General features: G+C 35.2%; 1 protein-coding gene across 11 annotated transcripts in view; it reads left to right on the top strand.

The window, feature by feature from the left end:
* PDE1A (phosphodiesterase 1A) overlaps positions 1-27,187 on the top strand; it is a 478,638-nt gene that overhangs the window by 182,362 nt on the left and 269,089 nt on the right. For 3 of the 11 annotated variants that reach the window (XM_054478975.2, XM_054478977.2, XM_063647671.1), the window contains exon 1: positions 2,976-3,440. The exons of 6 other annotated variants lie outside the window; for them this stretch is intronic. In XM_054478975.2, the coding sequence (XP_054334950.1) occupies positions 3,388-3,440 (53 nt within the window). In that variant the 5' untranslated portion in view covers positions 2,976-3,387. Of the gene's footprint in view, positions 1-2,830; positions 3,441-27,187 lie in introns of those variants that run through there. 2 more of the 11 variants (XM_054478971.2, XM_054478980.2) reach the window with 1 other exon arrangement.

Here is a 27,187-nt window from a genome sequence, read left to right as displayed (position 1 = left end):
CTCATTAAAATATATAACTTGTAACATTGTGTTTAGTTAAATGTTGTTTAACAAAAAGGACACACATGTGGTCTCACATGCTATTTGACTAGACTTACATGGTTAAACTGATAACCTGCAGACCCATGCATTTTCCAGTGCTTGGGATGGCATAATATCAGATGACCTTTCTGCCATTGCATACTTTGGCACTTGTGTATTACAAACACAGCCAGACTATAACAATGAAGAAAATCAGGAAAAGAAAAGCTTACCTTTTGTCATGATGCTTAATGGAAAATACCATGACACTCTTAGGGTCCTTTTGGTTGGAAAAGTCACATGGGTTGATCTATGTGTTTTGTCACACAAAATGAGTTGGTTAGATGGAATTCTTGGTGTGTTTCAGCTGATTTGTGTTTTAGAAAATTAACATATTTATTGAGCACCAGTTAGGACAGTTTCTAACAGCACTGAGTCGGGTAGGGTATGTGTGTGAACATGTTAGACAAAGTCAGCCTGACTTTGTTTTTCCACAACAGGAAAAATAAAAACACCCTTTCTGACCCCCCTCAGGAAAAAAACTATTCATAATAAATTATAGTCTATTGTATAGGAGACCTGGCCTTTTTATTTATGCCATATATTTTAGGATTTTGCACACTACAGTTGTGTTAATGTATGGAGTATATTTTTGTAATTTAATTAATAATCATGAAATCTTTATATCTTATTGAATACTACATTAAAGTTGAATAAGTTGATAAAGCCAACTTTTTTCCAATGTTAAATTTAAATGCTCTTTGAGAAAAAGGTAATAAAAACATTTAAGCAATACATATTTTTCTTTGTGCCCAGTGAATATTTAATTTACTGGTATCATCTGAATGCTTTATAGGGTCTAAGATTGGTTTTAAATATAGTGCTTTCCATAAAGTGAATCTAAACTTTCTAACTTAATCACAGAAAAAAAAAGAATATAAACCTAAGGTAATGAAGTATGTTATGGATTTCCTATGATTAACAACTTTCAGATTCTTCAGCTGGTAATCAAGCCTTTGGATTTCAAGCTATATTTCATACTTGCTTGCCGTTTGAACTGTACCTTGGCTAGATGTTTATTAGTATTTATGTTGAGTTCCCTCCATTGTGTTCATGTAGAAATTGTCTCACATTTCCAATGCAAAAGAAGACAAAATGAAAGTTAATTTTTAAAAGTTGATGGGCTATTATTTTCTTGAATTGTCCCTCAGGAGGAAGATTTATGCTATATTAATGGTAATGTAGGTAAACCATGACTACAGAAATTGAATGCTACCCACAAATGCAAAATCCCTCCCAGAAGACCTGTACAATGTGTTATTACTTATGTGCTTTCCTAAATACAAAGAAAGCCGAAGCATATGGTAATAATAAAGCATCCGCTTCAAAGATCTGTATCTAAGTTTGTTTATACATGGTCTGTATATTTAACTGCTGTATAGCACACATGTGAATTTATCATTGGTACTTATTGATCATAAAGAGAACAGTGACATAGATGTCACTATATAACTATGTAATATCTATATAAATATGTTATACATAATATAAAATCATCTTTTTATTTATAGCTTCCTTATTTATTTATAACAGTACATAATAACTGTGTAGTTTTTGAAGTATCAGGCATCATAACTTCTATGGCAGTTTCTTTGCAAGAAGCAGACTAATCAGATTTAGAAATAATGTGATAGTACCATTAAAGCTGGAAAGAAGTATAGAATTCAATTAATATTATAATTTCATTTTACAAACAAGAAAATGGTCTCAGACAGGTCAAGAAATTTGCCCATAATGGCCCGGCATATTTACAATAGAACTAGGACTAGAAACCGTTTATTTTATTTTTAGTTCAATGCTCTCAGAATGATTACATTTCCTAGTTTGGATTAGAACGGCTCAATAAAATCCATGATTCCCTTATAACTCTCTTCTCCTTCCTTATCTCTCCTCAGGGAGGAAAATAAAAAGGTGATCTTTCTCCCTGGAAGTATTTGGAGAGTGCCAATAACTACAGATTTTATCCTCCTTTGTGACATTTGATCTTTATTTTTATGGATCATTCAACTAAAGGCATGCACATTACTCATTTTTCCCTTTTTATTACATGTATATATTAAAAACATTCTAATCATGCTTTGAAATGATTTAGTTTATTACAAATCTCTGACTGGAATCTTATGACATTATTGACTGAATAGGAACTTTGTTAGTAATTCAGATACAGGAAGGTCTCCAAAATAAGTTACATTAAAATATGAGCATTCCCTTTATCTGGAGCTAGAATAAGAGTTCCCGCAGTGTAAATCTGTCTTCTAAAAGAAAACAATTTTTAATATCATTTATTTTCAGCTGTTCACAAATTCTTTTACACCTTCTTTTCTTTCCTTTTACTTTTATAAATCCAAATTTCATCACATAATATATAAACCGTAGGCTCCTGGGCACTTTGGAGGGGCTTTTTGTTAAAAAAAAAAGCATGTGGATGTGTGTGTGTTTCCATCTCTTTTTTTGCAAGAGATGTTTCCTCTTAGTTGGAAACCACATTTGGGTACAGACATCTGGGTATAATGTCACCAGTAGAAATTAGCAATTTTTGTTTTTCTAACTTTTGTAGCTCTGGTCAGCTTCACATGGGCTTCTATCAGTTGATATGGCGTCTTCAACTTCAGCCAAGAGGAGGTTATTAGATTATAAGTGCTAAAAATGATGAGTCGTCTCCACACTTCAGCCAGCATGAATACAAGCAACATTGTAAAATAATTATAATCTGAAGCAGAGCCAGCCATGCAACCGGAGCCTATCTTTCTTCATTAATTTGTATACAGTTCTTATTTTAAGAGAACAAACTTTCAGAGGGTACTCACATGGGGCTGCTGAACCAGCTGTACAACTTTTATTTTGAAGAAAAAAAGTTGAGCCTCAGAACAGTCTGTTTTAAAGACAGGGAGGGACTTAGCCTTTCGGAGCTTGACCAGCATGTGGAAGGAGAGCTCTCATGGCTGCAATAACTTAGGGAGTTCCTACCTGGATGACACTGGGGTAGGAAGTTTTCTGTTTGTTTTGTTCTGTTTCGGAGGGTCCCGTGCACTTCTCTTGCCTGAATCAACGTGACTCTTGGTGGTTTTTGCACACCCTGCTCTGTGGGGGAGTGCCCCAACGTGCCTGTCTTATGTGGCCTCTATGGACACACTGCTCAGCTGGCAGAGAGCAGGGAAGTTTTCTCCCAACACCCAAAAAGAGAAAGAGGAAACTACTTTTTCTTTCTGGGCTCCTTGCAGCACAATAGATCAGGATAAGCTTCCACATTTCCTCTCTGGAGTTTCTGGAGTGGTTTCCAGGAAGAAGTTAAACCTTCACCTTTAAATGGATGACCATGTCACAATCAGGAAGAAACATCTCCAAAGACCCATCTTTAGGTAAGTAATGCTACATCCCAGGTGGCTCTAGGGCTGTCAGGAACAATAGTTTCTCCCTTCATCCTTAATTTGGGGATTCTGCCACTAAGCTATAGCAGAGCAATCAAGAGTGCTTAAAGTTTAACTTCAGGCATACTGAGGGAGCCTTTTTATTTTCTATTTTCTGAAACTTTGTGCACAAACTCTTATCAACTCCTGAAAATACATTTAAAAAAATCTTAACTATTCAAGCACATAAATGACATAGTACTGGAAAAACTTTGGAAACGTTATGCAATCTCTAGCTGTTTCTGTAGGCTGTTGCACAGCCCTCTAAATAGGAAACGTTGTGCTTAGTTCTTTCAATTGATTACAGGCAAGGGCAGTGTTTCAGTGCTGTGAATACTACACCTTTCTGGAGTTAAGTGTCGGGAGATAAATTTGAACTTGATAGCTACTTTACTAGAGTGCACATTTTACAGCTTGTTCAGGAATATCAGACCAGCAGTTAAAGAAACAACAGGGTGATAGGAAAAATTTTACACTGTGGTGGAATCTGTGACCAGGCAAAATGTAGATACAGTATAATGGATTGAGCTAAAGTTTAATTTTGGAGGGAGGTACACCCTTTCTCTAAGAAAGCAGCTGTTTCTTCATTGACTCTTTAATTCTGGATTCTTTAGTTACCTATTATGTACTTTAGAATTTAAAATAAAAAATAATTTAAAAGTATCTAGAAATTGAACCCTATTTTTGCCCCTTAAAACAGAAGATTTTTAAGAAAGTCAGTTATATATCAGTTTTGTTTTTCCACAAAATAATATTCTAAATAAAGCAGAGATACTACATGTTAGCAATGTTAAAGTCAGTTGCAACCACTGGTTTTTGTCTGGAATTAAATACAGGATGATAAAACGTATGAGCAAAATTTCTCTGTGGTTTCTACATAATGAATGAGTAGACCTCGAGGAACATAATTATATAAAATGTGGCCATTTTTATTGATTAAACATTATTACTGAATTATTAATAGCAACATTATACTTTTGTAATGCTTAAAACAAGATGTTAGCTTGAATCTGTTTTAAAGTCTTTCTTTGAACATAAATTATATTTAAATTCATATATATGGATTTAATATTACTATCCCCATCTACTTAAATATGTTTTTGTGTCTTATGCAATGATGTTGGTAAATAACCAAAAATCTAAAATGACCCCCAAAATATATTCACCTACCATATTTCCTAAAAAGTTCTTCCAATTGTATGTAGTATCTATATTCTCCCAAGTGCACGTGCGACTTCAAAAAGGCATGATAGTTGCCCAGATGATTCTAAACTCAACACCAGTGAGGCACAGCTCCCAGAGGGCACCCACAGCAGTTTGGAAAGGCAAGGTTGTGTTGGATAAAATCAGATCCACCTAGCCATCATCTTTATTGTATTAGCCCTTTGGAGAGCTGTGGGGAGCAGGTGGTTTTCACCACTGATTTATGCCAAATCCTCATTTCTTCCTAATTAATTAATTAATTATACGCTTAGGTGCTACGGGGAAGGTGGATTGCAACTTAACTGCACTTCTGTGCTTATTTATATAAAGAATAGAACTTTGTGGAAGCTGAGATTCTTTGCCCAGATAATTAGAATAAAATTTGTTAAATTCAAGTGATTTGCTTCATGATCCTTGTGCTCTCATACTTTCACCAGGGAATTGTTACGAGTAAGTCTAGAAATGGGTCTTTGACTGATAACAGATCAAAGCTATATGTGAGAGCAGGATTTATTGGTCATCTGGCACATTGACAGTTGGCATTGCTTTTACCAGGTTATGATTGTGATTAGGGAAAAGGGAGATGGAGAATATCTTAAAAGATTCAAATAACTAGGCTTAATTGCACAGAGAAAGTTTGGGGCTGATTTCCGTAACACAGACTTCCCAATAGCTAGTTGTACTTTTAGGGAAGCTGGCAGTGGGTTAAGCTTGCTTTTGATGCATTGCTTCTTATCTCATGCCTCACTTTGTTTTCTTTGTCAGCCTCCTTTCTTAGGCACCTTGTTCTCTTAGGCTTTTCCTAGGCTGTCTGGCGTCTCACATTGAGACATCTTTCTCAAGCCTGACTTTTCAGAGACCCATGTACCAGACCTTTCCTTCTCAGTACGTACTTGTAACTGCACCCCACTTCCTAGGGGCATTGCACACTGGATCTCAATCCACTTGACAGGCAAATCTGTGCCAGTGTATTTTATGTGCTAGTGGGGCCAGTTATAAGCTTAATGGACATTTTATGAAAATAGTGTCTTGGCTGTTTAAAAGTAATTCATTTAAAATTTCAGTCATTAAGAAATATTTGGCCGGGTGCCGTGGCTCATGCCTGTAATCCCAGCACTTTGGGAGGCCAAGGTGAGTGGATCGCCTGAGTTCAGGAGTTTGAGACTACCCTGGGCAACATGGTGAAACCCCGTCTCTACTAAAATACAAAAAATTAGCCAGGTGTGGTGGTGTGCACCTGTAGTCCCAGCTACTTGGGAGGCTGAGGCATGAGAATCGCTTGAGCTCTGGAGGCGGAGGTTGCAGTGAGCTGAGATTGTGCCACTGCACTCCAGGTTGGGCTATAGAGTGAGACCCCATCAAAAAAAAAAAAAAAAAAAAAAAAAAAAAAAAAGACAGGTTAATCCAGGATTTTTTTTGGAAATATTTGGCTCATTGACATAGTTTCAAATTTCTATATACAGGCTAGTTTCCCCTATAATTGAAGCTCCAGCTTTAATTCTAGTCACCTGGCCTTCACTGATTGACTACAAGTGTCCACTTCTGAGTTCATGGTGCTTGAGAGTTCAGATATGGGGAGAAAAATACTTATGTGCCCTCACATGACATATCATTGAGGATATACCTAGATAAATGTGCTACAGGCAGGCAATGGGTGCCATAAAGGAGGTGATAACATCCTGGGAGATTGAAATGGAAGAGACAGATTTCAGGAATGACTCATTCTAAACACCTAAGTGACCTGAAATATATGAGAGCAAGAGCTTTTTTTCCAATTTAATTTTCAAGATTTAATTAAAATCAGTTTTTCATCAGCACAATCATCCTAAATTTCAGAAAGTAAAAGTCATCCATCAAGTGGAAAAAGTTACTGAGAGGTTTTGGAGTAGATGGTGAACATTGAAATTTTGTAGCTGGCTACGATATTAGGAGGCTTGGGAGGAATCTTACATATTATTTAGATCCTGCCTCTAAGAATGTCTGGGGCTCCTACAGTAAAGATTCCAAATCATTTCCTGTAGTTAGGTTATCAAATCTATTTTTAAAAAAATTTCCTTGGAAATTTTAGGTCATATTTTCATATCATGAGGTTATCAAATCTATTTTTTTTAAAATTTCCTTGGAAATTTTAGGTATATATTTTCATATCACGTCAATGAGGGAAGGAAGAAATGCTAAGTTTCTTTTATGGCCAAGGCAGGAGTTTATATTATCTCCTTTATGGCTATCATGTGGAAGTGTGGCATCAATGAGACTATCTAGCCCTGAGCATGTGTGCATGGTGAGTGCCTTTTGGGCACACTGTGATTCTGCCTGCACAGGCTCTTCCAGCTCAGACTGGTATTGAGAAAACACGATGCTCCTTTTCCTCAAGAGAAATACTTTGAGTTGTATAATTTTCCGGAAAGAAAACACAATCACAAAAGTATATTAATATATTTTCAATCAATAATACTAAGTTCCTCAGCATGTAACAAATTACTGTACATGTATCTTTAAAGTCCAAGATGTGAATCAACACTTCATATATGAGACCTCACATAGATACATTCCTTTAGGCTTTTGAAAACCTTTGTTTCTATATTCCCAGAGATCTTTATCTCTGGTAATTATAATAATTTTATATGACTATATTCATTAATTTGTGTTTTAATATTAAATGATGTAACATTCAAATGAAGGATCTTTATGTAACTTTAGTAAAATAATTGTTGAAGACATTTCCACCTTATTGCATACTCATCTTGCTTAGTAAACTTTCTATATTCCCTTGTGATAAATCAACCGTAGACTATGATGCCAAGAAAAATCTGTTTCTTCTAGTAAAATTGCACCAGTAAAAGTATTTTTCTGAATTTCACTGCCTCAAACCATTTAAGCCTGGGCTTTTGTTACAATTATTTTCTCTTACTTGATATTTTGTTTTATCAAATTCTATTATATGTGCATTTTCCCCATTTGTCTCTCTGAATTCTTTCCAGAAGTAGGCAGTGAAAAAATGAATTTAAAAAGTAAATTGAAATGATTCTTATATGTTAAACTTTAGTGTTCTTTGGAACTGACAACCTTTTGAAGCTCTTTTATGGTTCAAAAGTGATTAGGTCACTTTTGTGGTAATTTTCCATTAGAAATAAAATTTAAAAGCCACAAACAAAATCATGCAAATAGTTCCTTATTAGGCCTGTAATTGAGAACAAGTCTGTACATCCAGGATCAAAGACACTAAAGGCAGCCAGGTTTCAAGACTAGTGAACGTCATATTGGGATCTTCACAGCATTTAGATCACACTGTTTCTTCTCTTTACGTCTTCTCAGAAGCTTTATTTTCACAAGTATCTGTTAGCAGAGGAGTTCTGAGTGTGTATTTGGCAGGCATATTTTCTTCATTTAATAATGGAGAAAACAGTGGGATGAAATAGGAAAGCCTAGAAAAAGAAAAGCACATCCTAATTTTGTTTGTGGACCTAATGGGTATGGTTAATACCTATTGCTGTTAGTAACTTACCGATTTTTGAAATGTATTACCAAGATCAAAGGAAAACAAACACATTTGAATGTAAGGCAGATAATGTTTACCATGAAAGAAAATTTCAGACATTATAGTGTCTTGTTATTTTTCCAGTTGTGATAAAAGTAGCTCTAATTTTTAAGAGGTCATCACTAATAGATAAACTATGATTTGTTATACATTTTAATAGCAGGAAGTAAATTTAATGCCAGGCGTTTATTCCTGCTGGTATTATTTCACCCACAGTCAGCACAATTTAAATTATCTCCAATAAACTAGCATCATAATTATCAGCAGCAGTAGCAAGTATTGATATTAACACCAAGAAGGAAAATTCATAGAAAACTTGGTGTATTTTTAGGCAAGCTATATGCGTGTAATCTTTTGGATAACTCCATGAGGCAGTATTAAATCTACAATTAATAATTTTGGGTATAGAGTCAGGAACAGGGTACGATTAAAATGTGGGGAGGTGTCTCCCACTCAGGAGCTACACAAATGTCGTTTTCTCAGCTAGAGCAGCTTGATGACATGTACATTTATCTTAGACATTGGTAAGATTTAGAAATGGCTTTTCAAAGATTTGGAATGATCAAAATAAGGAAAGTTAAGATTATGCGGGTAAAACAATCTACTGGGATTGTTAGTGATTTTATACCATCTGGAAAATTTTACATTTATAGTAGTCAGACTACTTCACATAGTGTTTAGGTAAAAAGCAATGAAAAAAAGAAACAGTCATACTGATGGATACTTGTTTAAAAGATGACCTGTAGGTATGTAGAGATGGAATAAGTTTAAAGAAGTCTGCAGTATTTTTGAACCTAGTCTCCTCAGTTCTGTGACTGGACATAATGTAGTTTTGACAGTTCTCATGGGAAAGCTTCAGTTTATTTATGTATTTGATTACGGCCACTTGAACACAAGTTATAATTGAGGAAAATTCAACATTTCCTGAGTTGGAGCTGCTGGAAGTGTACGGGGCAAGTTCCAGTGCATTTGAAGGAATAGAAGATAATACTTCCAGATTTATTATCTTTGTAATATCCAAGCTGGCTGCACTGAAGCCTTACGTTTTGTTGCGTAGAAGCATTAGTTCTGAGTCAGTTGGTATCCACGTTTAGTGTTTTGGTGTCTCCAGCCTTTAGGATTTTAGGATATTATTTTTAGAAGAGTTTTTACATTAAACCAAAACAGATATTTAAATATTAATTGTATATGTATTAACCAGCTGCTTATAGGCTTGAAAAGTTATGTGCTTTTATTATGAAAACCATCGCTTCAGCTTTAAAATATTAATACTTAATTTGAGTTTTTTAAGGATCAAAGAGCTTGGAACAAATTGATTAGAAGCCAATGGTAATGAAAAACAGTAGGGCTGTATCTTTGTCATATAAAAGTGGCAGTTATGTCAGTTCCAACTGAGGTAGGAAAAGAAAATCCCCACCAGGTCAAGTCACTTTTAAGTTATATCATTAAATTAAATTTGGATGAAAATAGGGATATGTGATGATCTGGGCCCACCTGTTTGTTAGAGATCACTAACAAAGATGCCAAAGACTTATATCTATTCTAATAGTGATGTTTCTGTGAAAAAAAAAAAAAACAGAACAAAACAGAAAACAGAAAAAAAGAGACTTTTGCTAATTTTTGGACCCATTAGGCATTTACTGCTCAGTCCAGCTGCATCCGATTATTATTTATAACAGCGCAGTGGCATTTTATCCGCACCTCTTCTGCTGTGCATCTCTCTCATTCTATTATAATTAAGTAATTAATTAGTATTAATTATACTATACTATTATAATTATTATAATTCTATTATAATTAATTAAGTAAGGGGATCAGCTCCCCTATGAAACTATAAGATCCCTGAGGCTAGAATCAATACTGAATTCATCTTTGTATTTCTCATAACTTTTAGTAGAATGTATTTTATAAGTAAGCATTCACCCAAGTCTTCAACTTAAATACCTACAGGGACCACCACACTGGTATTGTAAATGTGTGAAGTAGGATATGGTGGGAATGTAGTGGGTACGAAACAAAAGGCATGTAGTTTGACATTTTAAAAAACACTAAAACACTAAACAGGATCTAGCTGCAGACTGCTAGCTGGTGCCCCTTGAAATGAATGAATCAATGATAGAATGAAAAGTTTGTTCTGTTAGGTCCATACAGTGGTCTTCTCTCTATTGTTAGGGTGAACAAATGGCCAGTAGAGCTTAGCTGAAAATTCTGGCAGTTACATCCAAGAGGTATACTAGGAGGATGAGTACTTGGTTCTTGTTTCTAACCCTTATTAAAGAATGAGAAAATCAAATTAGCTGGATGTGGTGGCACACGCCTGTAGTCCCAGCTACTCGGGAGGCTAAGGCAGGAGAATTGCTTGAATCCAGGAGGTGGGGGTTGCAGTGAGCCGAGATTGTGCCACTGCACTCCAGCCTGGGCGACAGAGTGAGACTCTATCTCAAAAAAAAAAAAAAGAAAAAAAAAAGAATGAGAAAATCAATATACTCTACAGCATAACTGTACTGATAACTTGTATATAATTTTGTAGCATTAAAAGAATAGATGAAGTATATAATTCTTGAATGAATAAAATGCATTTGTGTTAGCACCAACTTGAATTATTCCAGTGTCAGGAAATTCATTGCCTGTAGGCATTTCAAATTTGAAGTTAACTTGTTAGAAAATACTTTCTTAAGTTGAAGTCTGTCTTCCTATCAGTACAATGGTTTTTTTTCTCTTTTAGTGGAACTGGCACAAGAAGGATTTAAACTCTGTCTTCCATAGTTTAGCTCTTTAAACATTGAAGACAATTGTATCAGTGATTGCAGTTTGTAAATCTTCCTAAAGCATAGTGGCTTAAAATGATCTGCGCTTGTGGGTCAGCTGAATGTTTCTGCTGATTTGTGCCAGGCTTGGTTGATATCAGTGGGGCTTTTCCATGCATCTGTGGCCAGATGGTGGGTTTTCTGTGGGCCGGCTTAAGAGGAAGAGGAAACTCACAAACTTTTTCAAGGTTGTGATTAAGTTTGATTGAGTTAAGTTGTTACTGTCCCATTTAAAAAACAATAAAAAAGCCACGTGGCCAAGCCCAGGGCATAACCAAAGGGTGTAGATATGAGGAAGCATTTACATTTGGGTCAGTTAATGCGATTATTCTGCTCTTAAAACGCTTATGCTTTTTTTGATTCTTCTTTCCCTTACTCCATCTGCAGTTCATTCCGCCGTTGAAGAAAAAGCACGTAGTTTGATCTTTATTTCATGTTGTTAAGTGGTCTAAGTGACCAGTGAGGATAGGAAAAAAAAATATATGAATGAAGCAGTGTAGTCCGGATGACTCTCATGTGACCCAAGGGTCAAACATGGTTCACCTGACTCCAGGGTTATAGCATGCCTGAGATTCCTGGTTTAAGAAGTTTTAAAAAGTTAAAAAGTAAAAACGTTTCACCTAATTGCCCTAAAACATGAGCTATTACACCCATAATGACTGCCCACATTTTCCCAGTTCTTTTTCAATAATTGATTTTTACCAAGTGTCATGCTAGCCGACTTGGTGAAATTAATTATTTTAATAGAAGCTGAACATAATTAATTACATAATTTTGGACAATTCCGTTCCAAATACACTAAAACTATGACAGGGAAAGGAGGCTTTGGAAATAGCAATAATAAAACAAAGCTTCCTTATGCATTTGAATCTAATTTGAGTTCTAGCCATAATGTGTATTCTCTTGGGACTTAAATTTATTATCTTAAAATTTTTTCATGGGATAGATTTATGGTAACGTTTTCTATTTTGAACCCTCCTAAACACCACTATAATAGGTAAATATTTTTGTAAAACCTGCAAATTGTATAATGTTTATTTTGAAACAGTGATTCACAAAATGAATTTTTTTAAAATTGACATTAGACTTGCAGTTTACAAAACAAAAACAAAACACAACAAACCTCTGCATTTGTAACCAGAGATTTTGATTCGTTAACTCTGGGGGTAGAAAGGTTTGATGTATTCCTACAAGCTGTCTGATTCATTGCTAGATTTGGGACCCATTTCCTTAATGATATAATTTACACTAGGAATGGAAAGGCAAAATAATTTGTAAAACATTTTGATAAGATTAACATCATAATTGGAAATATAAGCTATTTTTTTCTTTCATTTTTTATGAAAAATCTCTGTTGGGTACAGTGGACTTCTGAATATGAAGAAGGATAAATTTCTCCTCTAAAAAATCTTCAATGCTTTTTTAGGATATAGAACAGAGACAAACTACCGTGAACTTCAAAGCAATGGTTCTCAATATTGGCTGTGTCTTGCACTCACTGGGGAATTTAAAAAAATCCCCAAAATTAGGTGGTATTTCAGACCTACTATATCAAAATCTCTGGGTAAAACCCAGGAATCAGTGTTTTTCTTAAATTCCCTAAGCCACACTTGAAAACCACAGACCTAAAGAGAAGCACACATAAAGTACAGTGACAGAAGAAGGGAAAACACTTGCAGGTGAGCACTGAAGGGTAAACACTTGCAGGTGAGCACTGAAGGGTGAATAGGATTCTGACAGGCAACTGGAAGAAGGAAAGAACATCAGCAAAGTGGTATGTCATCAGCTAAGGCATGGGAATCTAAAAGTGCATAAAGTGTTTGTGAAAGTCTCAGGAATAGGGAGCATTCTTCATTGGCCAGCCAAGTGCTGAGCATCTGCATGTGGAGGGATGCGTGACTCAATTTGGTTTGGGCTAGAGAGTCCAGGGCCATACAGTGTGTGTCTATTTTGTGACTGTATATTGTCACCCATGTGGCATGATGTTGAAACTGACAAATCCAATGAACTGAATCTTGAGCTCAGCATTTCCAAAATACCGTTTGGTCGTAGGACACCATTCCCCTGAGATACTCTGAACAAAAGCATCAAATGAGTTTGGGAATTACTTCCAGTCACACTCCTTTCCCTCTTAGAGATTTACAAAGCATGTTAGAAGTTTCGTAGTAAAACTCGTTTACTCTAATATTTTCCCAAACACTCTATTTGTGTATAATGCTTATTAATATCCCCAGAAAGTAGTGTTCCAAAGAAAAATATTTTAGTTTTCCTAAATTTCTCGAAAACATACCTTCCTTATTTTTCTGAAATTCACTGTGCTTCAGCTAGTCTTTTCTCCTCCTTTAATTATTATTTATTTTCTTATTTATGTTTTCTGGAAGATAGCCTGTCCTCAAGAAACTTCTCCATAGTTAACGTTTTTCATCTCCTCTTAGAGAAGTCAGGCAAAAAAATGTTGCCTAGTTGAAGGAATAGTTAATGTTTTATTACATAACTGTGATGATGTGAGTTTAAAAAAAGGAAGAAGAAATATTTTGAAAAGATTGGGAGAGAATGAACAATGTCACATTATTGAAACAGCTGAGCGTAAATTAAGAAATAACAGATGGAAGTTATGTGTGGATTATCACACCCAGGTGTCACTGTACACCCATTTGGCAGCATTTTAACTTGCCTTTGTGTCTTTTCCCTTGCTTCATCCTGGAGAGATTTTTAAAAAATCATCGCCCTGAAATTCACACTTAGTGAGAAATAGACAGTTAAAAATCTACGAATAATGCCATGTTGAATAATGATAATTTGTAGGTGTGTAGAATCCCATATTTAGTTTATATTTTTTAATTTTATACATCTGTTATACTATTTGCTCACACATTTGCCCTGTAAAATGAAACCATATGGCTCCCCATTTCATAGATGAAGAAATTGAAGTTCAAATGGTCACAGGAAGTTAGAGAAAGAGACACAGGACACTGACATTAAGAACAGGCAGATTAAGTGTGGCTTGCCATTACAGATTTAGTTTTTATAACAAATATGTTAGGAGAACTTAGTGTGTATGCCAGGCCAGCCATATGGTTCTTCTTTGAGGTATAACCCATTCTCAGTAGCCAAGGAAGTGATTTGAATGTCCTTAAACGTTGTTTTTAGCTACTTAGAGTTATTTAATACCCATGATTTCCATGCAAGTTTTCTTTTCTAGACATGGAGAGAGAAAAAAAGTTGAGATAAGTAAATTATATGTTTTCAGTGTCATATGATTTACTGTGATGACTGCACAAATATAGATTTAACATATCACATATGATACACTTACTAGAAAATTTAGGACATAAAGAACTGTCTCTAGAAGAAGTAAAGACAGGAGGGAAAGAAATAAAGTTCAGGCAGTTGCTTTGAAAGTGTTTCTAAACAGAAGAGATTTGTTGCTATCATAATATAAATAACATTTTCCTAGGCAGCAGAAAGATGTAGATCTTGAAGGATGTGACTTCTAGGTTGTACAAGACTAGAAATGGATTTTGTTATGATTTCATTAATAGAAATGATTAAAATATAATTTGACAGCCATCCTATTAATCTATATTTTCAGACATTGTTTTCCATCAATTTCCTAGTATCCAAAATGCTAAAAATTCATTGTTTTAATTGTGTTTTATTTTAATGTATTTGAGACCATTCTTGGATCCTATGAAGCTTGCATGTTTTGTTATTTTAAAATATTTTACTTATTGTGATTTTCTGAAATATACCGAGAATTTATTTTCTGAAGAGAAAACATATTCCACAGTTGGCTAGGCAAACAACACAAAGCCCTCAGAAGGCTATTTTCTCTCTTTTAGGAATAAAATATTTAGAAAGTCTTTATTGAAGGCAATATATTTTATGTGGTACAGAGTGGTAAAGACAGAATTGTTTTTAAAATGCTTCTATCTCTAGGGTAGAACCATTATTTCATGGTGTTTACTTCAATAATAATCTATCCCAAATTGGTGCTTACTTAAAAAATGGAAAATACTTTCTGACTCCAGTCTAAGGAGCTGAACAGTTGTACCAAATGACCACTGAGCTAAACATTATGTAAAATTTCTTTTCAATTCTTTTGTACCAGTTTTTAGATAAATTGATGTAGAATTTGAGCTGCTAAAGTTGAAAAATTTTGATCGGTGTGTTTAATCTGGATAATGTGTTCTGCTTTATCCTTCTTCCTGCCTACCAATGCATCATTTCCCACTCTCCCTACTAGCTCAGTTGGAATTTAGCTCACTCATCCATTTAATGGAAGCAATGTCAACACGGAGCTAATGAAGGACCTTCGCTTGAATCTTTCTTTTTTTCCTCATTTAGATGTCTAGATAACAATATGATGCTGCCCCTTCCCACTGCCCTCTCTTTTCTTTCATCTTTTCTCCCTTGACAGAAACCAGAATGCCTAATATTTTCTATGTGAGAACAACTTGCTGCATATCCAGAAAACAAGTGTTTATGCCAGTTACTATGTAATCCTGAGGAGTTCTACCTACCTCTGTAAACAAACATTAGGACATTGAAGGCCACCTTAGATCTGTGAGTTTATATCTGAGCAGATAGTGGCCTTAGGACTGCTAGGTAGATGTTGTTTCTGGGTTTTCCCTTAAAGAATGAGACCCCTGGGGGGTCTGGAATTCCACATTTAAGACTCAGACTAGAATGCTTAGGTGATATCTTCATAACTTATTGAGTTGCTTGCAGATGTTCATTCTATCCATTCTAAAATAATTTCCTCTTATCTACTCCATCTAGTTACAATTCAATCTCTTCCTTCCATTCATTTATCTTCAAAATGTAGACCAGGAATCGTCCTCTGCTTCCATGTCTTCCCATTAACTTCTTCAGTCCTTTGTGAATACACCTCTTCTCTTAATCTCAACTGTCTTCTGTTAGGTGATCCTCAAATTTACATATGCAGATCTCAACTCTACTCTGAGTGGCAACTCACATTTCTTTACATTTCTTAAACATGTCCACCTGATGACCTCCTGATACCCAATACTACCAATACTAATCTATCTGAAAGAGATTTATAATGCTTGTATAGTAACAATAATAATAAGTTCAGAAGCACATGCTTATCTCTCCAAACCTTGTCCCTTGTAACACTAGTGCACCATGAGATTTAATAGATTTATCACACACACATATGTGCACACTAACATAAACACACAGACACGTACAGACACAGGATTACAAGAGGATTTCCCAGAACTTTATAATGTTTATGTTAAATGTAAATATTTAAGGCAAAGATATGATATTTAGTGTTTCCTAAATTGACAGTGGAACTTTCTTTGTGCCAAATATCTATAAACATATGAAAGTCTTCAGTAAATTGTTGTTTCAGAAATATTGCTTAGAGGAACAGCTTAGGCTAGCTGCTTTGAGCCTCTTTGTTGATAGCTATTAAGGAAAGCATAAAACACTTCCCTGTACTTTTAATCCTCTTGTCATTTAGATTTCAAATGTCTGTTATTTTTCATGCTTCTCTGCTTCTTATCATTCTTAACAAAACAATTATTAAGTCCTTTCATTTCTGTCCTTAGAAAATTTCTTTCTCTACTCTTTTCTTTGTGCTTCTCCACTTCAAAGCCCCCTAGCCTCCCATTTAAAATTTTATGATATTTAAAAATTAATCTTCTAATCTTCAGCCCCTCTTCCACAGTTCCTTGGTTCTCAAGTTATCAGATTAGTCTTTAAACTTTGTCATGGTTATGTCACTCCTTTCGTTTGTAATTTGCCATGGCCCTTTATTTTCTACCAAGTGAAACATGGATTCTTCTGAGATTGCATGCACTTTATACCTACTCTCCATCTATTCCATCTCTTTCCTCCTTTCACAACTCTTATGCTACGGTCATTCTGGGTGACTTATTGCTCCTAGGACCTGTCTTACACTTCCCTTCCTAAGCCTTTGTCTACTCTGCTTTGTCTGCTTTTATGCTTCTCTCTCTTTTGTCTGAACTGGTCTCTGTCCTTGTCCATGCTTCAAGTCCTAGTTCAAATCCCACTGTCTTTATGAAGGGCTCCCTGATTCTTCCAACCAGAATAAGCTTTTATTCCTTTGAACTTGCCATGGCAGTAGTACTTTATTTGTAGCTCTGAATTTCTGAGTATATTTCTCAGAAATTTGTGTCATTGTTTAATGCATGTCCTATTTCCCCTTCTTAGTGTAAACTTGATGGCTAAAACCTTGTCATATCCGTAGAATTAGATAATAATCAAGTTAGAAAGACCTTGTATCTAGTGTAACTGTCTTATTTCATAGATAAATGAAAAACTCTAAGACATTAAGTATTTTGACTAAGTCCTCACAGCTAGTTAGTGGTAGAGTCAGTACTAGAACACACATCAACTCTCAAGCCTGTGCTGTTTCTAGTCTAATTTATTTGTGCCTCTTGTTCTTATAGCCCGTGGCAGTAATAACCATTGAGCATCCACTACATGCCAGGGATCTTACCTACATTATATCTAATTATAACAGTAATACTGAAGTATGGGCATTAGTATCCCCGTATTATGGATAAAGAAACTGAATTTCAGTGAGCTTAAATAACTTTGCTGGGTAGAAGAATTTGGAGTCAAAGCGAGGTCCACTTGATTTCAGCAACTATGCTCTAGAGTCAGATATTGAATGAATAAACAGAACTGTCTACTGTTTAGGGTGGGATCTTGGAGTAGTCATTTCTGGAAACTAAAAATTTGGATAGCTGTCTAAGAAACAAATCTCAGCCTTCAAAATGATTATATTTAATTGTCAGGGAAGTGCAAATTGAAACCACAATGCAATACATTTATATGCTTTCTGAAATGGCTAAATATAGAAGTCAAAAATTTACCCAGGTTGGTGAGAGTTTAAAGCAGAATTTCTCGACTCCAACACTTAACATTTTGGAATAGATAATCTTTTTTTTTTTCTTTCTGAGATGGAGTCTCACTCCGTTGCCCAGGCTGGAGTGCAATGGTGCAGTGTTGACTCACTGCAATCTCTGCCTCCCAGGTTCAAGCAATTCTCCTGCCTCAGCCTCCCGAGTAGCTGGGATTACAGGCACATGCCACCACACCTGGCTAATTTTTGTATTTTTAGTAGAGCCTGGGTTTCACTATGTTGGCCAGGCTAGTCTTGAACTCCTGACCTTGTGATCTGTTCGCCTCAGCCTCCCAAAGTGCTGAGATTACAGGCGTGTTGTTGGGGCCGTTTTGTGCATTGTAAGATGTTGAGCAACATCACTGGTCTCTACCCACAAGATTCCAGTAGCATCCTTTTAGTTGTAAAGACCAAAAATGTCCCCAGGCATTGCCAAATGTTCCTGGACATTTGTGAAATTATGACCAATTGAGAACTATTGATTTAGAGCAATTGGAACTCTCATACATGTCCGATGGGACTGAAAGGAGGTACAACTTGAAAAACTGTTTGTAGTATCTACTAAAGGTGAACATAGGTATATCCAGAAATTCCAAGCCAAACAGAAGTAAATACATACCCCATTGTCATCAAAGACCTGTACAAGCATGTTCTTAGAGGCACTATTCATAATAACCTCAAACAAAAATACCACCCAAATGTTCATCAACAGTAGAATAGGTAAGTAAATTGTGTGGAATGCTATACAGCAATGAGAAAAGAGGAACCAAAAATACATGCAACAGTGTGTGCAAATATCGCAAACACAATATTGAATGGAAGGAGGCAGACAAAAAATATATAGTGTGATTCCATTTTTTTAGGGTTCAGCAACAGACAACACTAATATAGTAAAAAGTGAAAGATTTATATAATCTGAAGAAAAAACAGAGTATGCAACACTAATGTAGGACAGTGGTTATCCTTGGAACCACTTAAAGTGAACATGAAAGGGTCTTCTAGGGTGTTGGCAACGAACATGTTTCTTTGATCTTGCTTCTACTTACATGGATGTGTTTAATTTATGAAAATTATTATTTGTGTAGTTTTCAGTATGAATGTTACACCTTAGCAAAAAGTTAGGGAAAAAACTGGAGCAGATTCTATTTGGGAGAAGACACAAACTTCCCAAATTAACCAATTACAAATGAAGCTCCAGGGAAAACCTGATGGTGGTATTAGAGTGACATTGAGGAGACACTTTGTAAATGGCCTTAGTGTGGCATGGATAGGCACAAAGGGAATGGATGGTACTTATTTTCTGTGTCTTGTCAATGGAAATCTGTCAAAAAATAACAACCGTGAAGAACAGTTAAAGCTTGATGGGAAGACATTAATTTTTCAGTCCTTTATGTTTACGCAGATATCTTCCAAGTTTTATTATTCTACATTGCTAATGAAAGTAATTATTTCTTGATGAGGTTGAGTTTGAGACAGAAATTCTTTGCACAGAATGACACTGATCATGTGAGCCCAGCTGTATTTTTCTTAACACAGCCATTTATTAATTATACTACAATTCGCATATGTACATTAGAGAGACTCTCACATTAGATATTTAGATTGCTTATCATTGTTATAGTTGGAAAGAATTCATACAATACGCGTATTTACTTTAAAATAAGTCACACTCTGATGAATGTTTATTCATAGTTTCAAACTGTAGGTGCATTTTTTTCATTTATTTATTTATTTATTTTGAGACAAGGTCTTACTCTGTTACCCAGGCTGGGGTGCAGCAGCATGGTCATGACTCATTACAACCTTGACTTCCTAGGCTAAAGTGATCCTCGTGCCTCAGCCTCTCAAGTAGCTGGGACTGCAGGTGTGCACCACCATGCCTAGCTAATTAAAAAAAAATTTTTTTTTTTTTAAATTGTAGAAACAGGGTCCCACTATGTTGCCCAAACTGTTCTTGAACTCCTGGGCTTAAGTGATCCTCTCGCCTTAGCCTCCCAAAGTGCTGGGATTACAAGCATGAGCCACCATGTCTGGCCTGTGGATACATTTTAAAACAGTAAATTAACTGAACTGTTCATTATACAATTTTTTGACATTTTTTATACATTTATTTCTATAAAGTGTGCATTTATAAACCATTTTTAGAAGACATCTTATGAAATACCTACTCTGAAGGTGGAAAAAAGCAGCAAAACACATTTGATTTTGAGCTCTTTATATTAAAATTATTATTCTTACTATTGATTATGACTTGGCTATATAAACTATGTGATATAAATGTCTTTATCATGAAAGAAGAAACATCACATTTAATTTATATTAATATTTTTTACTAATAGACCATATGGTACATATAATTTTAATGTTCCTGACCTCTGCACTTGAATGAGATCAATGAGACTGGAGGTTCACCTAGAAAAAGACATTTTGACTTCCCTTATGCCTGTCGTGTACCCAGTGACCCTCCCATTCATTCAATTGCTGTGAATGGAAGAGTAAGCAAACAGGCATCCACAGGCCCATTCAGGAAATAAGAATGTGGTTATTTCATAGCACCTGTAACTTGTTTGAAGGCTTTTTCATGGTTTTTAGCTATACATTTACTTTTACAATCTGCTTAGTTTCTGACCTCTCCACTAGAATGTATGTTCTGTATTCACAGAATGGAGACTGGGTTTGTACATATTGTATCTCCAATACTTTGCACAGTACCTCCTACCTAATAGGTGCTAGATAAATATTTGTTGAATAACAAATAACATTAAATTTCCTTTAAAGGCTTGGGCCTTATTTAATTGGTTATCTAATTAAGTTTGTATCCAATATTTGAGATTCATCATTGAAGTCATTATTCCGTTCAGGTAGAAATTTCTAGCAGGCTATTCACAGTCAAGGAGTGGAACTGAAGTGAGAGTTAGGAGACACTGAGAAAGGTGCTAGTTGAAGGGGAAAAAGGATTCGATTTTAAGGAAGAGCATGTAAAAGGAGAAGGGAAGAGGATTGAAAAATGAATCAAGGGAAATGCCCAGCATTATTAGGGGAGAGAGGAATTACAGAAGAATGAAGAAAGAACGGAGAGTTTCGGAGCAGGAAGTGACCAATAATGAAGCTGGAGCCCAAGGAGCTACTGTGGAGGCAGAAGACCTGTGGCTCTGGTCAGCCTTACTGGGTCCCTGCTCAGCCACTAGCTGGTGGAACAAATCACTTCACCATACCGAGAATCAGTTTTCTCTCTGCAAGGTGAATGGATTGGCTTCTAGCAGATCCCCCAGTTTCCTTCTAGTGGATTTTGCAGTCCCTGAATTTTGTGAAAAGTTTCTGTGAGAGTGAGGAAAGGTCATGGTGTTGATGTTTTTTGTTGGTAACATTTAAGCCCCATCTTTAAAAGAATGGAAGAAAATGAGCAGTTTATGAACACTGGGTAGTGATAGAGAGAGCAGTAGGTGTAGATCGTTTATTTAAACAGTTTATGAGAAGCTAAGTTGGTAGTGCAGAAGACACTGCACGCTAATTTAACACGATCTTTTAGGGAAAAAATTAACATCTTCGTTTAGTCCACCCTTTATCACAGGTAATTACTGCCCAAGGACCCTGAAATATTTAAGGGTCTGTAGCAGGTGATAGGTCAGGGCCATGGCTAAGGGATAATCATGATAGTTACCATTTAATAAGCACTTGATATGTGAAGGTGCTTTTCATTTGTTATTTATGAAATGTATGTCATTCTAGTAAGTATTGTTCACATTTGAGAAATTAAAAGTGAAGCTCTGAGGTGTTAGCTAACTTGTTTAAGGTAATACAGCTAGAAAGTAGCAGAGCCAAGATTCAAAACCACATCTGTCAAACTACAAAATCCATGGGTAGTCCAGGTATGTCATATCATTTCCAAATAGCTTGGAGTAATAGTGTGGGAAAATAAAAGGTGGGAGGGATTTAGGTAGCCACTGCTTTTTTTTTTTTTTGGCAGATACTTTTAAAAAATAATTTTGCATAAATTGATTGACTAAACTCCGGTGACTTACACCAGTGATTAGCTATGTGTGGGGCAGTGGGGTAAGATCTCCCTGGTCTACTTTTTATTATCATCATGTGCCAGCAATTCTAAACAACATCAGCAATAAAATACTCCTCAAAAGTTCTGTGTTTCTCTAACTCCTAAAGAATTGCTGTGGATGCTGTTGAGTTTAAATTATCTACTTATCTATATTCATATAGAATATGTATGTATATATAGTATACACATACATATATAACATATACATACATGTACATGGGACTTATTCTTTAAGAAACATTGTATTCTTCATGGGAGAAACTTTCAGGGCATTTCCAATTATTGGCTAGTCTCCCAACATGTGAAGACTTAACTACATACATTTGCTTCAAGAATAAGTGGTTGGTCAAGTTCTGTTTTTTGGTCACTGTGGTAGCATTTGTTGCAAATACACTACTTAAAGTATGTTGGCCGGGCACAGTGGCTCACATCTCTAATCCCAGCACTTTGGGAGGCCCAGGCTGTGGATCACTTGAGGCCAGGGGTTTGAGACCAGCCTGGCCAACATGGTGAAACCCTGTCTCTACTAAAAACACAAAAATTAACCAGGTGTGATGGCGGGAACCTGTAGTCCCAGCTACTCCAGAGACTGAGGCAAGAGAATCACTTGAACCTGGGAGGTGGAGGTTGCAGTGAGCTGAGATGGCACCACTGTACTCCAGCCTGGGCAATAGAGTGAGACTCCATCTCAAAAAATAAAAAAAAAAATAATAAATAAAGTATGTTGAAGGAAAGAATGCAAAAACTGTACTTAAAGCAAACTGAAATTATCCTGAACAATTATAAACTTTGGAAATGTTTACCAAGTATAATACACATGTATGCTGACTTTTTTGATGAAGATTTTTTAGTAGCATTTTTTTCTTATGGCAGAGACATTTGAAAGCTGTTAGAATCAATCTGCAGAAACAAAGACATGAACAGCATTTAATTATGAAATGGGATTTCATAAATCTCTGCCAAACTTATATTTAAGACATTTCCTATCCACTTTTATATCTGTTGCTTCATGTGAAGAAAACATTTTGAAAGTAAATTGATTAAAACAAACTCTTTGAAGTACTCTCGTGGAAAATAGATTGATAAATCTTGCAATACTATCTACTGAACATGAATATTTAAAGAAGATCAATTTAGACAACATCATTGAAAAATATGCAGGATTTACAATTAAAAACAGAAACTGAGATAGTATTGATTACTGTGACAGAGCAACAAGAAGGTATACCTTTTCACTTTTGTATAAATAAAATAATTTATTAATATAATTTAAAAAATCAATGCTTTTTTTCATTTCTTGTAATATCCGCAGTTTTAAAAAATTATTTGTTTTTTCAAACTGGTATACCAGCGCAATTTCAACTAAAGAAAATGTTTACTGCCTGCATTTCTTTTCTAGCTGTTATTATTATCTCATTTCATGATTATTTCTGATAATAATTTTTTAAACATAAAAAAGGAATGTTAAAAAATGATCTACTCCAGTATCCAATATGCTAACTATGCCAGTAGCTAAAACTAAGGGTTATTTCTGTAAATCTTCTTGGATGATTGTGGGAAATAGCTTCTTATTTCTTTGTGTCCACCAGAGTTCTGAGCACAGCAGTTGATAATTTATACTTGTTGAATGAAAGAACAGATGACGAATGAATAATAAGCAAATGCCTAAAATGTGTCATGCTTGGTCTGCTAGTATTACTGGAAATCTACATTTTTTTTTTTTTACTGTGAGCCAAAAAACCTAAAAATAAATTGACTGCTAATCAAATCCACAAAACTACTCTGTCAGGTTTATGCTAAAGATGAGAACGACTAAATAAATATAGTAAATTTCAGAATGCTTAAGCCTTGGTCCCCTAAATATCTGTAAAAATGGTTTGTAATTTTAGGCATTGTTTGAACTTTTATTTCACCTGTAAAATGGGAATAATAATAATAGAGCTATATACGGTTGAAGTGAGAATAAAATGAAGTAATATATAGAAAGTGCTTAACAGCATGCTCAAAATATTCTAAGCATTTGATAAATGATAGCTATTATTATCAAATAGGAAATTTAATTTTTTTTGGTAAAATTTCTTTGACCTAAGATGGATCCATAAAGCTTTCAAATTGAGGAGAAAATACTTGTAGAGCAATATGTTATTCTTTTTATTAGTAATATTTTATTTTAAAAATTATTTTTACTTTTAGTTGACAAATGATAATTGCATATATTTATGGGTACAATGTGATGTTATGATATATGTACATAATGTGGAATGATCAAATTTATCTCATTAAGATATCCATCACCTCAAATACTTATTTTTTTGTGGTGAGACTATTTGAACTTTACTCTCAGAAATTTTGAAATACACCTTATTAACTACAGTGACTATGCCATGCAGAAGGTCTTAAAAAATGTATTCCTTTTGTCTAACTGAAACTTTGTACCCTTTGACCAACATTTTTCCAGCAGCCCCCTCCACCCAATATTTTATTCTTAAAATTTTTAGGGTACAAGGATTTGGTGAGTGTAGTTTTTGACAGAATTAAATGAAAGCCAGAAATGATGAAAATTGAAGGAATAAAAACCACAGTGGATAAAAGGAGCAAAATATCCTATGAGATGCATATTTGTAGTTTCCTGCAAGTGAAGTTTATGTCAGGACCACTTGATAAAATCCTATTCAGAACTTAGCATTGTGAACTACAGTTCACTGACCCTGGGGGCACCATGCAGTATTAGATGGCAATAAGCCTCCTTTCAATAGCAGCTGTGTCTTCTTGTTCTTCTTATATAAATGACCCCAGAGAAAGTAGAAGAGTGACAATAAATTTAAATCTTTGGTTTCCTTTATATTCCTCATGTTATCCTAGGGAAGGGCTTTGCCACTGAGTCATATATGTACAGTCACATGCTATATAACATTTCAGTCAACAATGGATGGCATATACAATGATAGTGATCCCATAATATTAAAATGGAACTGAAAAATCCTATTGCTTAGTGACATTGTAGCCATCATATGTGATAGCACAATGCATTACTCACGTGTTTGTAGTGATGCTGGTGTAAACAAACCTACTGCACTGCCAGTTGTATAAAAGTAGAGCACATATAATTATGTACAGTACATAATACTTGACAATAAATGACTGTGTTACTGGTATGTGTATTGTTATACTATACTTTTTATTGTTATTTTACAGAGTATTCCTTCTACTTATATTTTTAATAAGTTAACTGTAAAACAGCCTCATGGAGATCGTTCAGGAGGTATTTCAAAAGAATGCATTGTTAACAAAGGAGATGACAGGTCCATGCGTAGTATTGCCCCCAAAGAACTTCCATGGGGGCAAGATATGGAGGAGGAAGACAGTGATATTACCCTGAACTCGTGTGGCCCTAGGGTAATGTGTGTGTTTGTATCTTAGTTTTTACACAAAATATTTAAAAAGTAAAAAAAAAATACAGGTTTAAAAAATACAGAACATCTTATAGAATAAGGACATAAAGAAAATATTTTTGTACAACAGTACAATGTGTTTGTGCTAAGTATTACTACAAAAGAGTCAAAAATGTTTTTAATTTAAAAGTTTGTAAAATGAAACAGTTACAGTAAGAAAAAGTTAATTTGTTTATTGAAGAAAGAAACACTTAGAAAACAAATTTAGTGTAGCCTACGTGTACAGGGTTTATAAAGTGTCCAGTAGTGTACAGTAGTGTCCTAGGCCCTCTCTCACCACTTCTTTTCAACATAGTATTAGAAGTTCTGGCCAGGGCAATCAGGCAAGAGAAAGAAATAAAGGGTATTCAAATAGGAAGAGAGGAAGTCAAATTGTCTTTGTTTCCAGATGACATGATTGCATATTTAGAAAACCTCATCGTCTCAGCCCAAAATCGCCTTAAGCTTATAAGCAACTTCAGCAAAGTCTCAGAATACAAAATCAATATGCAAAAATCACAAGCATTCCTATACACCAACAATAGACAAGCAGAGAGCCAAATCATGAGTAAACTCCCATTCACAGTTACTACAAAGAGAATAAAATACCTAGAAATACAACTTACAAAGGATGTGAAGGACCTCTTCAAGGAGAACTACAAACTTCAGCTCAAGGAAATAAGAAAGTACACAAACAAATGGAAAAAAAAATTCCATGCTCGTGGATAGGAAGAATTAATATCGTGAAAATAGCCATACTGCCCAAAGTAATTTATAGATTCAATGCTATCCCCATCAAGCTACCATTGACTTTCTTCAGAGAAGTAGAAAAAAAAATACCTTCAAATTTCATATGGATCCAAAAAAGAGTCCGCATAGCAAAGACAATCCTAAACAAAAAGAACAAAGCTGGAGGCATTATGCTACCTGACTTCAAACTATACTGCAAGGCTACAGTAACCAAAACAGCCTTGTACTGGTACCAAACAGATACATAGACCAATGGAACAGCACAGAGACCTCAGAAATAACATCACATATCTATAACCATCTGATCTTCGACAAACCTGACAAAAACAAGCGATGGGGAAAGAATTCCCTATTTAATAAACGGTCCTGGGAAAACTGGCTAGCCATACGCAAAAAAAACAGAAACTGGACCCCTTCCTTACACCTTATACAAAAATTAACTCAAGATGGATTAAAGACTTAAATGTGAAACCCCAAACCATAAAAACCCTGAAAGAAAACCTAGGCAATACCATTCAGGACATAGACATGGGTAAAGACTTCATGACCAAAATATCAAAGCAATGGCAACAAAAGCCAAAATTGTCAAATGGGATCTAATTAAATTAAAGAGCTTCTGCACAGCAAAAGAAACTGTCATCAGAGTGAATAGGCAACCTACAGATGGGAGAAAAGTTTTGCAATCTATCCATCTGACAAAGGTCTAATATCCAGAGTCTAGAAGGAACTTAAAAAAATTTACAAGAAAAAAACCACCCCATCAAAAAGTAGGTGGAGGATATGAACAGACACTTCTCAAAAGGGGACTTAGCTTATTTTTACAAATAGAGCTACAAGCAGTGGTGTGCTGGCAAACTGGATCTATGAAAAGCGATTGTAAAAGCCCTGATTTGTAGCATTTGCCAATTTCCATAGTGTAAATATTTCCATCATAGTCAATTTCAAGCTGTGATGTGTTGTCACCTGTCACTGGACTTGGAGTTGGGAAGAGATGAGCACAGTGAAATCTCAAGAG

Source organism: Pongo pygmaeus, chromosome 11 (genome assembly GCF_028885625.2).
Source record: "Pongo pygmaeus isolate AG05252 chromosome 11, NHGRI_mPonPyg2-v2.0_pri, whole genome shotgun sequence".
Lineage (NCBI taxonomy): Eukaryota > Metazoa > Chordata > Mammalia > Primates > Hominidae > Pongo > Pongo pygmaeus.
Note: the sequence above shows the minus strand (reverse complement) of the source record. Positions and strands in the feature narration are given on the sequence as shown.